This window comes from Falco rusticolus, chromosome 7 (genome assembly GCF_015220075.1).
Source record: "Falco rusticolus isolate bFalRus1 chromosome 7, bFalRus1.pri, whole genome shotgun sequence".
Classification (NCBI taxonomy): domain Eukaryota; kingdom Metazoa; phylum Chordata; class Aves; order Falconiformes; family Falconidae; genus Falco; species Falco rusticolus.
The window spans coordinates 42,566,837-42,582,269 of record NC_051193.1 but is presented as its reverse complement, the minus strand read 5'-3'; the positions used below and the strand labels follow the sequence as shown (position 1 = coordinate 42,582,269).

Sequence of the window (15,433 nt, the reverse complement as noted above, 5' to 3'; positions counted from 1 at the left end):
GGTAAATGCTGATGTGATGAATGGGCACTTTTTGGCTTTTGAGCTGGGCAGGTCCCTCTCCACCCCTAGATGACTCTCCTCAGTAGTGAAAGCAAAAAGAATTCCTGGTTTCCTCCAGGATCTTGGGAGACAGTAATTAGGATACAAGCAGGATACAGCAGTTTAAAAATAAAATAAAACTAAAAAAAAAGAGCCAAAACAGTGCAGCATAAAGTTTCTTCATCATCTTACTGCAGCCAAGTATTGCCTGCTTCCTTCTCTACCTGGCTACAAGCAACAAGGCTGGAGTGCACAGAGACAGACACCCCAGTGCTGTGCTGCCGTACTCTCAGTAATGCAGCGTGCATTCAGTCAGCTGAGACTAGTAACAAGTGGAGCCAAATTTTGTGTGGTGGGACAAATAAAGGCTTTTCTGCTTTCTAAATCTGAAATACAGTCAGTTTCCTGAAGAACACTGTAGTGCTCTGGACAAATTGAGGAACAAATGTGGCAACAAGAAACTTAAATGCTCCAGTTTCATAGAAAAAAAAGCACAGTGTCTTTAGCCAGCTATTAAGAATTCATTAAATTCTTAGATGAACACACACACACACAAATGCAGAACATCCTGAAGCCTGGGAATGAGCACAGGATCTAGCAGTGCCTCAGAGTATGTCCTTCGGAGCGCTCCAGTACCCGTGCACACCTTGCGAAGTGAGACCTCATGTATCTCCTCAGTGTGGTAGCAGTCAGCTCCCCTACATGCAACACTACATGAAATATAGTTCCTTAGTTGGCATTTTCTCAGAGAAAAAGGTAGGACTTGAACTTCAGTTTGAGGTGCTGGTAAACACTGGTATAAAAAAAAAAATCTGTTCATAAATTTTTCTTGTAAACACATAGATTAAATATTAACATAGGAAAGAGGAGACATTACTAGCTAGGCTTTTAGAAATCTGGGTGTCCTAAAACAGCCAAAAAAGTCCATTTTACACAGTATCCACTGAGTTAGCAATCTCTGCAGAACCACTGCTGTGGTAATCGAAGCCTCCAAAACATGGGGATATTCCCTGTCCTCTCTTTCAAATACTGCAGCATTCTGCATAAGGAAACAGTTTGTGCTTTTGTTTACTGCAGTTTAGCCACAATGAATAAAAAAGATCCACATATTCAAGTAAAGATACTGCAAGTACATCAGCTGGGTCCAGTCCCTTTTTCATTTCACCCAACAAGCCAAGCTCATCCCAAGTGATGTAACTGGATGAAAGTTAATGCTGTCAGTTAAGATCCTCTGGGCCCAGGGGGAGCTTTGCAAAAAGTGTCAGTATGAGAGAGAACTGGTGTTTGTTCTCTGAGTAACATGCGAAAGATTTTTCAGTTCATTTATGAAAACTGGTTAAAAAGCAGAACATGTAAGAGCCTGGGAAAATCCTTTTGTTTGCCCATTTTCAAAATACTAAATTTCAACAACAAAAATTTGGATGGTCATAGTTTTAAAAGCTTCAATTATCAGTTGATAAGAAAAAACATAATCAAAGAGATTCCATTTTTTCTTGACCTTTACTCAAAGTCAAAGAAGTTAAAATAAAGATGCTCAGAGCTCTATGCTTAAATACAACATGCCTTCCTGTTACAGTGTCTCCTCTGCTCCCCACTCTTGGCCTTCCAGCAGCGAGAGCTCTCACTGCCACTCCCGTTCATGTCAGATGTTTGAATGGGATCCAAGGTATAAAAAAGATACAATTATTCAGCATCTATACAAACATACATATTTGTACAGTCCAGACAGCCAACCATAAATGTGGATTTAACAGAACATACATATTTTTTAAATCCAGTAGTTAAAGTAGTGCAAAGAGGTCTGTGCTTTTAGATGTATATATTATCAGTTATATACATGGCATTTTCCTGCCTTAAAAATAACTCTGAATAAACTCCTGAAAAATGGGGACTAATAGAAAAAATAATCTTAGGATTTTGTAGGAAAAATATAATTTGCAAAATGGTGATTTCTTCTTGCTAGGAACAAGTAACAAAAATATATTCTCACACATAATTTTTCAGCATCCTAGACAGATGTAACAAGTACTTCTGCAGCAGTAGCCCATCTTTTAAACAAAGTCCGAGTCCCTTACTGTGCTGCATTTTAATTAATATCAAAAGGCACTTACGTCAGTAAATATATGCCTACTCCTTTGTACATGTGAGTCTGGGTTTTAGCAATGTAAGCAAACGCTAGAACATTGTTGATTATATAGGAAGTGGTTTACATATAAGAATTCTATATAAGAAAGTAATTTATCTAAAAATATTGGCCCTGATCCCAGGCAGGGCCTTTGCCTCTTTGTATTATTCCATTGATCTCAACCGGAATTGACCCAAACAGAGCATGTCTGGAGGGCCCCACTTGAAAAGATCACAGTTAGTCAGAGCAACGCTTTATCTTTCAATCTGTCTGTTTAGAAGGAAGGATGAGGGAGAACCCAAGCTATTGGCATGTCAGGGTACTGCCTTCATCAAAGACAGAGGTTAGAGAAGTCTCTGGGTACTGCCTTATTGAATAGTTCCCTTTAAGCCTTCTACTGCCACAGCTTTCCCACTGGCTCAGGCACATTACTCTGATCAAGTGGTGTCAACACAGGTGCAGTCCCAGAGGCTCAGAGGTACCTAGGATCAAGCCACCGACCAGACTGATTCCCACGGACTTTGGAGTCTGCCAAAGACAGGACTGTAGATGAGGATGATGTCAGTGTCTAGTGAAGAAGATGCTGATTCAAGTTGCTTCTCGCCAAGACTGGACTTCTGTGCTCTTATGGAGCCTGAAAGGGGCAAAAATACCTTTTTCAAGGTGGATTTTTAAAAATCAAACGAGCAATTCCCTCAGATCCTAAGTCTTCCTCATAATAATATTTAGCCAGTATTTCTCTTGGTGAAACTGAATTTTCCGTTACCATGGAGGTGTGATGCAGTGGAGAACTTCTGAAGAACTTGTGTAGACAATTAATTTCTTTAATTTATACTATTATAAACAGCATAGGGATATCTTTGTAGAAAAATCAGTCCCAAGTTTCATCTCCAGTCTTCAAGATGGACCAATGCTGTACCATTTAACAACAACTTTTTCAGGGTTGGCAATAGTATCTTTCCATTGCTCTACTGCTTCACTGTTACTGCTGTCAGAACTTATCCAGACCTGCAGTAAGAAACAAAAAGAAAAATAAAATTGAGTTTACCTGATGTAACACAGAGGTCCAGCCTTTATTAATTCCCAATAAATACCGCCAAGTGTAGAATGAGATACAATGTGTAGACTGTGACCAAAGTGTGAGAGCACCAAAGACAGTTCTGTTAGGACTAACATATTTGGGCTTTCAGCTGGGAACACAGGGAGTCTGGGTTTAAATTTAGCCTCCAAAATGTTTATAGAGAATTCACTACATACTGATGTTTCTCTGCTTAATAAGATGGTTTAAATCAAGCATTCCTTGCTCCATTCAAATGCACATGCTGGGGTCAAGGGCTCATAAGGGCCAGTGATGGCTCTATGCATTGAAACTCCAGATGGCTACAAGCCACCTGGCAGCCCAAGCTAGCTGTCCAGTGTTTTCAAATGCATTTAAAATGGCACACTCCAACAGACATGGCCAAACTTGCATTCCACAGAGGCTGCTAACATGCCTATACCACACACAGTCACACCAAAAGAGTCCATTTCTTCTCAGCATTCAGTTAACAGATAGTGGCCATTAAATGAGGAAATGTGGTACAAGTAGGAAACATTCCCCCTGAACATTTATCATCAGCCTCCACTGCCAAAAGAATTATGCTTATGTAAGCAGGTATCATTATTTACAGGACTCTTATTTCCTCAAGTCTTCCACGAATGAGTCCTTTTAAGACTTCTCAGAAAACTTCACCATGAAGTACATTTAGCCTACACAGCTGAGGCAGGAGTCCTCAAGAAGTGAGAATAATGTCTTCCAGAATACCATAGACAGCTGGTGTTTCATCCACAGAGATTCAATATACATCTTGCTCATGATTAAATACATGGCTGTAAAAGCAGCCTAATCTAAGTATTGTCTGCTTAGAACAGCATCCAATTAAACATCATTCTCTGAAGAACAAAGTTAATAGATCCAACTATACTCATCTTTTTCCAGCTACCCAGCCAATTGCTCAAAGTACATTTTTCCCTGAGCCATATTTTATGTCTTCATGCATTATGTGGCAATGTCTGCCTGCATGAGCTGAAATAACCTTTTCCAAATAACCTCTGAGGAGAAGTAGCTCATTTCCTCCCCCTAAAAATAAGATATATGATTAAATGTAACTTGTCAGATTGAGATGACCTCACATATTGCCAAGTGACTGCAAAATCATACCCAGTTATTTGCATCCCAAGGTAGCACAACTAAAAAGAACAATTTTTTATTTTCCTATTTCAAATCCAATTCCACCAACAGGAATCACAGAAAGATGGAACACGTGTGACATGAGGCTCCATAAAACAGAGGGACTTCACATAACTCTTGCTGGCCCATCATTTCTATAGCACATCAGCTTCTCCTATAACTGCATGTCTTCAGCAGGCACAAGAAACATCACTAGAATGGGACAGTACCACTTCCTGTACCTAAGGATAGCATCTGACAAGAGACATTGCAGTTGTGGTCTCAAAATCAATTCTACATTATTCATTTATGCATATATTAAAATTCTGCTACTAAATCTAGCTGTGTCAGGGAGAGCACAAAGCGTTAAGAACAGCTATGGCTCACCATACCAAAAAGAAAAGGAGAGAAAGAAGGGACAGGATGATAGTAAATTAGAACAACCAGGGGAAGAGGGAAGAGAGAATAAAAAGAGACCAGACTATGAAGTTTTATGGGGGTTAAATAAACCTGATAGTACAAATGCTTTCAAAGAGATACTACTGAAGTTCCAGCTGTTAAAAAAAAAAAGAGAGAGAAAGAGCACTCGGCTAAAAAAATAATTTTGCTTTTGGTCACCTGTATTATCACTTGATGATACATATTTAGAATATTGTGCTGATTTCAGCATTGTTTTACTCAGGAAGGCAGTCTGATATTGTAGCTGTTGATACTTCCTTTTACACAAACCTGTTTGTAAGTGTATTGGTATAGTAAGCCATGGTATTGGTACGGTAAGCCTTTCTGTATGGTACGTTGTAGGTTGTGAAATTCCTGTGAGTGCTGTTTGTTTTCTTTAGAAAGCCTAAAGGCAAGGAGGAGATTGTATGTCTGTCTGTTGGAAGGACTTTCACATAGTAATACTCCACACAAAAATGACTTAGGGATTTCTTTTTAAAAGAAGAATCAAATGTCAATTCCCTTTCTGACGTTAGTGTGTGAGAGTCCAGTGCTATTCTTTCTTGGGTTACATCCAGAAGAGTTTATCAGAATTTACTATTTTGCCATATGCCACCTTATTTAAAGTATTTTAAAATTCATACCAAGAAACCTGTGGAACTGGATTTTAAGTAAAGGACATCATGCCAGTTAGCAGAAACCAACCTGTCCCAGGAAGTGTTTTCTTCTCACTGAGCTTCTGCTGTAGAGCTTGATGAGAAAGCCAGTTCCTTGTTCAGCTTGGCTAACTGGAAAAATCATCATTTCTCCCCACTTCACTTGGCCATTAGTGGACTTCAGAAGACGAGTCTTCTTCTTATAGATCATCCCTTCTGTAGTAAACATCCCAACTTTCACAAAGAAATCTAGCACAAAAAGGAGGGGGAAAGGCATAGCACACAAAGGGTTACTTACAAACACACCCAAAAAGGAACTGACAATATCCACATGTATGGTTTAAATTGCAGCAATTTCCCAAAAGTCTGGCCAAAAAAGCTGTACAATAGCTTTCCTGACTAGTCACACAAACAGTACATTCAATAATATTGAATTGATTAAGACAGTATCCAAACAGCAAGTGCAGGCTAACGCTCTTGTATGTCAGGATTAATACTGGGATAAAAATCTTCCAAAATACATAAAGATGTAGCTTCAAAGCAAACAAAAAAGTAATTAAGTAAGACATCTGTGGAAACAAGCCTTGGCAATGGAAATCTACTGCACAACATGTTAGTCTGAGGTTTGGAAGGAATGCTATGAATTGCCAACCCATTTGAGAAGCAATTTACCTGTTACAAATGCTTTTAGAGAGGAGGCATGAGACAGCTGATGTGACTTACTTGAAGACAGTGGTGTAGATGGAACTGGAAGATTTTGTGCTTCAAGTATCTGTACCTGTATCCTCCTGTTTATTGCTTGAAAACAAGTTCCTACTTGAAGTTCTGCACGGCACACCTACAAGCAGAAGAATGTTGCCATAACATCTGGATTAAGTTGCTTATAAACTCAGGAAAAACAGGAATTCTGTCATAATTTGGGCTCCCACATTTCTATCTGGGATTTCCTAGAAAGAAATATAAGCATGTGTTGTGTACACAACCTACAGATGCACAGTAAGTGCATTTTGCACTTGTCGTAGCTGCAGTACATGTGCAGTGCACATAAGGCCCTCGTGGTCTTCAGCCAAAGATACTGGACAAATAAACGAGTCCTCAGTTTTTATCTGTGAAAGATTCCTCAGTGGTAAGAGCAAACACATACAGGGAAAACCAGAAATGCAGCTGTAGCTCTATTAAACCTGGGTGTGGAAGTGAAAGACCAGATATGTTCCACTAACACAAAAACCTTTAGAGTTCTCCTCCCACACTTTTGAGTTTTGCAATATGGAGATATAAACAGTGCTATCCATAGATACATGGCCCCATCATTTACTGTCATCGATGTTTAGGGTGACTGCATGCTGTGGAGTTTCCTATGTTACCGAAGTACTTGTGTTTTACATGCCTATATACATACAGCCCCCCCCCCCCCCGAATGTACTCAGATCTCAAGCCCGAATTTTTTTTAGAATTTTTGTTAGCGGCAAAGTTGAGCTGAGGCATCCTCATTACTCTCCTGTCAGATGCTAACATACCCTGAACACTGTAAGAGCAGCAGGAGAAGGCCAGTAGAGACCCAGCTTTCCTGACAGCCTCCAATCGAAAGGACTTTGCTAGTCACGGTTCCTTTCAAGTTTTAATGCACTTCAGTGAAGCAAAACGCACCAAGCAAGAGAGCAACAGGTCAGATAAAGAGAAGTCAGGCTCCAGTTCATCGAAGACACCCAAATTCTCTTTGAAGCTCTGCCACAAAATTTCTGTGTAGCCCCGAGAGGAAGCCGCTTACTCCACTCTCAGCTTTGGCCCTCTATTGGCAAGTAGGGTAGGTTGCTGCCTCACGGGGTAGTAGAAGGATGAATTCCAAAAGTGTCTGGAGGGCTTTTGGATATAATGGTGAGAAAAGCCAAAACAGAGAAACTGTGAGATGATTCAGGAATTTACACTGGGATGAAGCCATTTCTAAAACAGCTGCTTCTTTCCCTTAACCTTACTGCTTTTGAAGCAATATGGTTATTCTTGTTAGAACTAAAAAATGTCAAGTGTAACTTATGTTAGATATCAAGAGCATCACTCATTACTCAGACACACTTAGATAAAACTTGCTTTTAAATTGCTAATTCAAGTTTAATTTGTTGAAAATACAAATGTCTAGACACAACCTGTAAAAGAAACAAACAAAGTAAGGGTAGGGGGAAAGGAAATCCCACTGTGAAAACCACCTGCTTCTTATTACAGTAATGGGAATGAACTGGCTGAATTATTACTTCACAACATGCAATCTGAGTATTAAATATATAGCGATCTCAGCAGTTTCAAGCCACTGAAGATCTCAGCACTTTTCTTCCATAACAAAAGCAGATACCATTTGGTCTGAGCTCTTGCTGTGAGTCCTAAAGACCTTCTGATGCTTTTTTGGTCAGAAAAGGCAATCACCTGGTTCCCTTTGCTGAACATTTCCCCAGAACGTCCCTCCCTCAAGCTGTGAGCCATGGTGTGGAAGAGCTTGCTCTAGCTCTTTTCCCAGAAACAGCTGAAGTTTACAACAAGAACATCCATGTGCAGAGTTCAAAAGTCTGCATTTTTTCCCCATCAAAACACCTTTCCTGAGGAGAAAAAAAAAGGAAAAGGAGGAAAAAAGAAACCCCCTGATTGTTGTTAAGATTAAATTAGTACTGAATTATTTTACTTTCATTTCCATCAACTTTCTAGGTGATATAACAACATGCTTTTGCAGTATTGGCACTTACAGGTGCTTTGGAAGGAGGAGATATATCCAGCCAATGACTTGACTCCTCCGAGCTGAGGTCCCGTAGTGCCAAGGAGCACCCTCCAATCGTTTTTTTCCTGGGAGTCTGTATCTGGATTTTAAATACCAATCTGACAGCCTGCAGGCTTTGCAGTTTAATAGCAAATACAAAAGTTTCCATAAATTCAATATCCTAGAAAGAAAAACAGAGGAGTAACTTCATTATGGTACTGATGTTGCACTGAGCCAGAAAACTAGAAACCAAGGCTTCCTGGTCCTAGCCACTGCTCCCAGCTACCATTTTAGGTTGCCACTGAAAAGTCTGCTTTTACAGCGATAAGTGCCCACAGACTCACCACCTCATTGTCACACCCCGGCAGGGACAAAGCTCTGGATTATTTTTCACTACCATAATGAGTTGAGGCTATTTCTTCTGGAGCTTTACAACAGCATACACACATGGTCATAGCAAATTCTCCTGTGGCCTTTTGCTTCAGTCTCTCCTGCTAGTTTTATTTTCTTTCACCTTTGACTTGTATTGTGTGTGGTTTATGTTGGTTTACCTTCCACCCCCTTAATGTTCCTTTACTGCCACTATCAGTGGTCCCATGCGACCAATTCTTACTACTTTCTCTGGAGAGGAAGTACGAACTTTATCTCCTGCCCTAGTGAGAGGCAGTACATATCTACCTCCCCGGGGTGAAAGTGCACCTACAGGTATCCCAGTCTTCCTCCAGTCCCCCACCGTTGAGTTGCCAAGGCCAGCAGCTCATGGTTCATTCCCCTATGAGCATATCTGTCCTGCAGACAGGCGAGAAGGACGGCAACAGTACAACACAAGACAGGGTATAGGGGGAGGAACTGGAACAAGGCTTTTAATAGAATTTTGAGGAAGGGAGGGGGTAAGTAACCTGAGCCTAGGCAACTACCACAGCAAATATGGCACAGGCATGGATGTTTGGGCCATTTTAACAATCCATTTACATTCCACTTTTATATTTGGGGGAAATAAGATTTCGTGGTGTTTCCCCCACCTCTACTTACGTTGCAGCCTTCCTTGGCAGAAGATTTGAAATGCACTGGTTTGGGCAGTGTGAGAATTCCCTTGACGCAGATACGAGGATTCTCCCCACAGCTAGAAGGCCAGCTCAGGTCTTTGCACTGCAACATTTAAAACACAGTCAGTTTAGACAATGTTAAGACTCTGGCCTTCAGACAACTTAGAAACAGTCTTTTACATTGTTCTTGAATTATGCATAACTCCTGTATTACTGAATATAAATCAGAACTAGTGTAATGATTATGTCACTTCAGATAATTTAATAATTAAATTTTCACAACCAGAGGGTAAAAAATTACTTGGCAGATTTTAATGATTTCGATATGTGGCAATCTGACAACAGATCAATCACTAAATCCCTTGCATAGTATTTATCACTTCATGTAGTTATGAGGTTTCTGATTACTTAAAGTTCCATTGTCTAAAAATTATTCACTGTTCTTGGAAATGTATAAGACAGCTAGCATAACAGAATCACGTTAGCTAACAAAAAAGTCACAAGAAGCTACATGTTCTCTTCTTCCCTGAAGGAACTGTTAGGTTCAAAGTCAGTTAAATGCTGCCTTCAAAGTTGCTCCAGTTTTCTGCCTCCAGATTTCTACAGGAAAACTTCCACAGCAGGACCCATCTATGACCCGCTCAGCTTTCTTATCTATGCTGAACAGTTCCTCACTCCACAATCAGAACATACGTATAATAACCTAAAGAGTTCTATAATACTTTACTATTGACTGCAGCAGAACAGAGATTGCAATGGGGGTGGGGCGGGAAGAGGAAGATACTTTGAATGAAGCCCAGCATTACATTTGACTAAATTGTGTTTATATTAATACTTAAAAGTAATTTTCTTTTTCTCCTAAAAGTATTTTGTAAAGTAACAGAGCACCAAATTTAATGAGAATTAACACTAAGTATAGCAAAATAGTCGTTTGAGTAAATAATAAAGTTATTTGTATTTGCTTACATGTAAAACTGTGATCCAAATCTGTTCTACAGAAGAAACATAACACAACTTCACATTCAGTCTTCCAAAGTCTCGTTCGTCACCTGATAATGTAATAGTATCTATGGAAGAAAGCCAATTAATGTTTTTAGAAGTAATGCAGCATCTTAAAATTTTCCAAGAATAAACAGAATAAAAGTATTTCAAGAATAAGGGAACTCATTAGTAGGTGTACTGCTTATCTTTGAAAACTTATCTCAAAATAAGTTAGAAATACCTTAACACCTACATTTTGAGGACAAAATATTGTAGCCTGACCTTCTGCATAGCTAAAAGCCTTCACATTTACCTCAGTTATCCCTATTTAATTTAATAACTTGTGCTGTACTCAAACAACTTTTAGAAAGACAAAAAGCATGTGCCTGAGATACCCAGAACACATTTCTAAAAGACAAAAAGCATGTGCCTGAGATACCCAGAACACATTTCTAAAAGACAAAAAGCATGTGCCTGAGATACCCAGAACACATTTATAATCTATCACTTCCCTTAATTACTTCCACTATTAAGTTTATGAACTGGCCTGCTTTTTCTTTCTCATATTTCAATTCCAGCCTAGCGAACATTTTACTATGATGCTTTTCTCCAAGTCAGAAGAGCCATTTAATATCCAGTTTTTCTCTTCATGACTGAAACTATGTCATTGCCCCCCGTTCTTTTTGAGGAGACTGGGTGAAATTCTGACTTTCAGTAGGGTGACTTTTGTGGGGATTTGATTAATTTTTGAGGGTTTATTTTGCAGTATCCCCACTTCTTCAGCATTCTTTCATGAATAGGGATACTAGGTTTGCATGCATTATTCTTGCCTAATTCTCAGTGTAATATGGGTATTGGATTCCAGACACTTCCCACAGAAAAATACTGATAGATGAAAAAGGACTAGAGCTGTGACCAAGGTGCTGCATTCTCTTGGTTCACTGCGGTAGTAAACCTGAGGATTAATTTTTCAAAAGCATGAGGACTCCTGGAAAGCTCATTTGCTCAATCCTCTGACAACAGGAAGGTGCACATTCAAAACTCTTAATTTCAAATTGCAAAGTAATCTCCCAACTGGTCTGCTAATCAGATTCAACTCAAAAAAACCCCAAAAACCCCACCAACCACCCAACCCCTCAAAAAATCTAAAAAAACCCCATCAACAGTAGAGACAGCTTAATGTTTCAAGTGCAAAGGGAAATATTTCATTATATGGTAAACACAACATTACCCAGACTCCTGTTACTGCCTTGCGAATCCTTCCTGGAAGAGGTACTGCTAGGTACACTGGACAATGAATCGTATCTCTGGGGAGAAAAAAACCAAATCACTTCATTCAGAGCAAGAGATGCAAAAAACCCCAGAGATTCTACCATCAGACAAGGCATGAATGAGAACAAAACCAGTATCCAATTTCAAATAATTGTCTCATTCCCTACTAACCTCTCGATCCAGCAGCATGGAATTACTACTCTGATGCAAAGAGCTAATAGAGGACACATATGGCCAGCACAGATGTTTTTTGCTTACTGATATATATGCAGCTTCATCTCTATGTAAAAGATGATTATTTGAAAAAAATTGCAGTGTTTTTTGCATCAATGGAAATTTCTAGTGTTCCACTTTTCAACTGATGGGAGAAATCACAAGATGATGAACCACAACCTCTTGTCTGTCTTGTCCTGCCTAATAAGCCTATTCATGTTTCTCAACAGCCCCACTGGGCCAGAACAGTAGGAGTCAGAGAAGACATCAGGAAAGAGCCTCTTGAAGTTTGTCAAGATGTTGAACTTCTCCTTGTAGCCCTTCCAGTGCGTAGTAGAATGCCCTTCAGTTTTTACTTTGAAAACGCAATGCAACAGGAACAGATACACCAAGCAAACTGAGTTTGAGTATAACCTGTTACAAGGGGAACTCACCTTCATGAATCGATGAGGTGGGCTTCTGAGATCAAACATTGAATGGCTTACATCAAGTGATCCAGGCAAAGCACTAGGTCTTAGATCACTAACTAAAAAGACAAAGAAAACAATACAAATTATGTAAACATTCTAGAAAAAAGAATCATTAAGAAGTTTTTTTTAAATTTAAGTAGACCTATGGTAGAACTGAAACCTAGCTAAATAACATCTAAGGATGTCAGCACCTTTCCCCCCTTCCCTTCCTAAAACACTCTCCTGAAATGACAAAATGGAAAGACCAAGCCACTAAAATACCTGAATCAATTCCATTTTTGTAGCAATGGTAGAATAGGGAGCCTGCCTCAAAGTTATTTCCTCAAAAGAAATGTATTTTCTAGTAGATACTTTAGCAAAACAGAAAAGCCTTGTCTTTTAATCTTGTCAGCCAGACCTGGGGCTTAGCCTGATCTCCTTTTTCAAATTTTTCCACGGTAAAGACCCCAGTGGCAAAAACCTGCTGCCTGTTAAACTTGGCCTTATCTCCCTGGCTTTACTGATCACAGTGTCAAAGCACCATACTCTGCACCCTTACTAGGTCTCAGACAAAGCAAGTCTTACTTAACTCTAAGATGACACGTACTTGCTATAACACAAAAGCAAGATCTTTATTTTACAAAAGGGTAGTTCCCTCAGCAGCTGGACGTGGTTAAGTAGATCAGTTTTGCACTGGAGGCAGACATGCTAGCTTGCTTTGCCAGTTTGTCCACCTTCGTGTGATGCAAGCAAGTCTTGTTAAGCCCCTAAAAGACAGAAAGTAACAGCACAGCTGGAAATCAAGGAGCGCTGGCTCCACAGCTGGTTCACCAACCAAGAAGTGGCTATAAAATACAGATCAGTCTGAGAACTGCTATAATCAAACATGTCTTCTTTAGACTAATGGATTTTTCTCTTACCTATAAACCTTGGGAAAGGGAGGAAGACAGAAAAGTAAGGGTGTGGTCTTCTCACCTGATCCATATAATTTCCTATTATCTGATTTTGCTGGGAAGCGCCTAATCAGATCTGGCGAAACCCGATGCTCCAAATAGAATGGGTTGTAGACGTCACAGTGGGGCCATTGGTACACGCTGTGCAGTTCTGCTTTCCGGTCACCAAATGAGGCTCTGGTAGATTCTGTGGAGCACAAGTAAACATCAAATGCAAGAGTTCCAGACATAACACATGCTGCCTGGCTTCATAAGGCAGGCAGAGTGCCTTCAGGGCAAAGGACAAAATATTTCCAAGTTATCTACTTCAGGAAAAGGACAAAAAAAGAAAAGAAAACATACATATACATTATGCCAGATTTCCAGTGTGCTAGCAAACACCAGAATGAAATTGCCCCTAAAAAGTTATGCATACCCTGTCTTGGGAGTTCCACAATAAATGTTTACCTAGTTAAAATACAGAAGGCTCCAAAGGCAGAGATAGCCAGACAGAAATTAACAGCAAAGGTAAAGCCATATGTACTGAAAAACTCTGACTTACTTGGCTACCTACCCCCAGGACATGCCCACTCATCTAATAGGCCCCTAGACCTTCAGGAGGGTCTTGTATGGAAATATAATGCAACCTGCAACTGCAGTCTCCTTGTCATCCAGTTTCTATAGGAACTCTGTCAGGGGCAAAATTGCAGGGCCAAAATGACTTTAATTGTTGGCTGAGGCACAAGTAGACAGATCTGAGGATGCTTGAATCCCAGCCCTTTACTCAGCCCAGTACAGCACAGCTGCCCTATTTTTCTTTCCTTTATTTACCATAATGTCATAAAAACCATGCACATCCTGGTCAGCAGAACAGTAAAGAACACTGCTGTAGTGCTTCACTTTGTCTGTCTGGAGTGAAAATAAGCCATATAGAACAGTAAAGTAGAGAATGGGGATGGGGTGACCTGGACTCTGACATGCTCTGATGTTTGCTTCCTTCACTTCACCTCCCTGGACTTCAACCTATCTGTTAAAAAGTTCTTTACCCCATTATAAAGTATCTTCAATTCTGCAAGTGCATTGCCCCATAAAAGGCAAACTACTATTGCTGTAAAATCCTTTCTTCCAGGTGTTAGTAGAGTAAGTAAAAAAGAATAACTCCAACACTGACATGGAACATGAGAGATGATAAAGCAAGAATTCAAGTATAATGGGCTTGAGCATGATGTACATGAGGATGAGTGCTACAAGTGAGGCCATAAAGAACTGCTACACAGCAGATAACGGAAAAGCCAGTGTTCCAGACCAGGAACACGCTTCTCCCTGCTAGCTTACTTCTGTGACAGCACGAGGCACACTGCAGCTAGTATTGAAGAGAAACGCTGCCAGAACATAATAGCTTTCAGAAGGGATGCCAAGAGCTAACACTGAGCATGTCCTGTTTCACTAAAGGAGAATGGTCAGACATGCACAGAAAATGGAGTGGAACTGAGAGCAGAATTTGGACGTCTACAGATATTTAATAATGGTCTAAGCAGCAAATACTCTAAACACATTCTTTGAATATGCTGGTGCTTTGGCTAATGTGAAGAAAGAATGACAGCACACTTCACTCTATTTAGTAAATCTCCCTAAAAAGTAAACTTGTAATTTTAAAACACAAATTAATGAGGCTTAAAAAGCTAGACTTTAAAAATTCAGTATTTATATTTGGAAACAGAAATGGAAGTTGCCTACTTGACATAAAAGCCGCTTTTCAAATATTTGTTAAAAAAATTAAAATATTTGTTCAAGAGAGACAATTATGAACAGTCAGGTCATCCTGCTAGAAGATCTCCCAGCTTTATAACCTAAGGGCCACTCTATTCACCAGGTCCTTCAGAAATGATGAAGCAGAATTCCCAATGAAGACAAGTCACTGGTTTACAAGTCACTGACTGATAAGATTGTGTAGAACTGCACGAACAAATAAAACATTTATCTAAAGACTGTTAGACACATCTTCCTTCTCCCTGGAGAACACTAGTTCCTCAGAGTCCTTGATGGACTTCTCTGTACAGTACCTTGAGGATGAAGTACGAAAAAGCAAAGCAGAACCTGAACCCAGACCCAGTAGGAAAGGTGATTACCAGGAGCATGTCCTGCATGTCCATACCTCATCCAAGTACAGGACTTACAAGAGCTAGCTGCTGAAGTAGCAGGCAAGTGGAAAGGCTGAAGGAGATGAGGCTCAGAGATGAGAAGGGCCTTACATGTTCTGCCTCCAGCTATTAGGTTGTCTGTCCATGGCTGGTAAGGCAGACATCACAAATAAAGCACACTAAACAGACTGG

General features: G+C 39.9%; 1 protein-coding gene across 6 annotated transcripts in view; it reads right to left on the bottom strand.

The window, feature by feature from the left end:
• Window positions 1-1,520: 1,520 nt before the first annotated feature.
• TC2N (tandem C2 domains, nuclear) overlaps window positions 1,521-15,433 on the bottom strand; it is a 31,034-nt gene continuing 17,121 nt past the window's right edge. For all 6 annotated transcript variants that reach the window (XM_037395089.1, XM_037395088.1, XM_037395090.1 and 3 more), the window contains 9 exons: window positions 13,144-13,308; window positions 12,154-12,245; window positions 11,466-11,541; window positions 10,220-10,320; window positions 9,240-9,356; window positions 8,197-8,388; window positions 6,191-6,305; window positions 5,517-5,716; window positions 1,521-3,172 (listed from right to left, as the gene is read on the bottom strand). In XM_037395089.1, coding sequence (XP_037250986.1) covers window positions 3,062-3,172; window positions 5,517-5,716; window positions 6,191-6,305; window positions 8,197-8,388; window positions 9,240-9,356; window positions 10,220-10,320; window positions 11,466-11,541; window positions 12,154-12,245; window positions 13,144-13,308 — 1,169 coding nt within the window. In that variant the 3' untranslated portion in view covers window positions 1,521-3,061. The remainder of the gene's footprint in view (window positions 3,173-5,516; window positions 5,717-6,190; window positions 6,306-8,196; window positions 8,389-9,239; window positions 9,357-10,219; window positions 10,321-11,465; window positions 11,542-12,153; window positions 12,246-13,143; window positions 13,309-15,433) is intronic.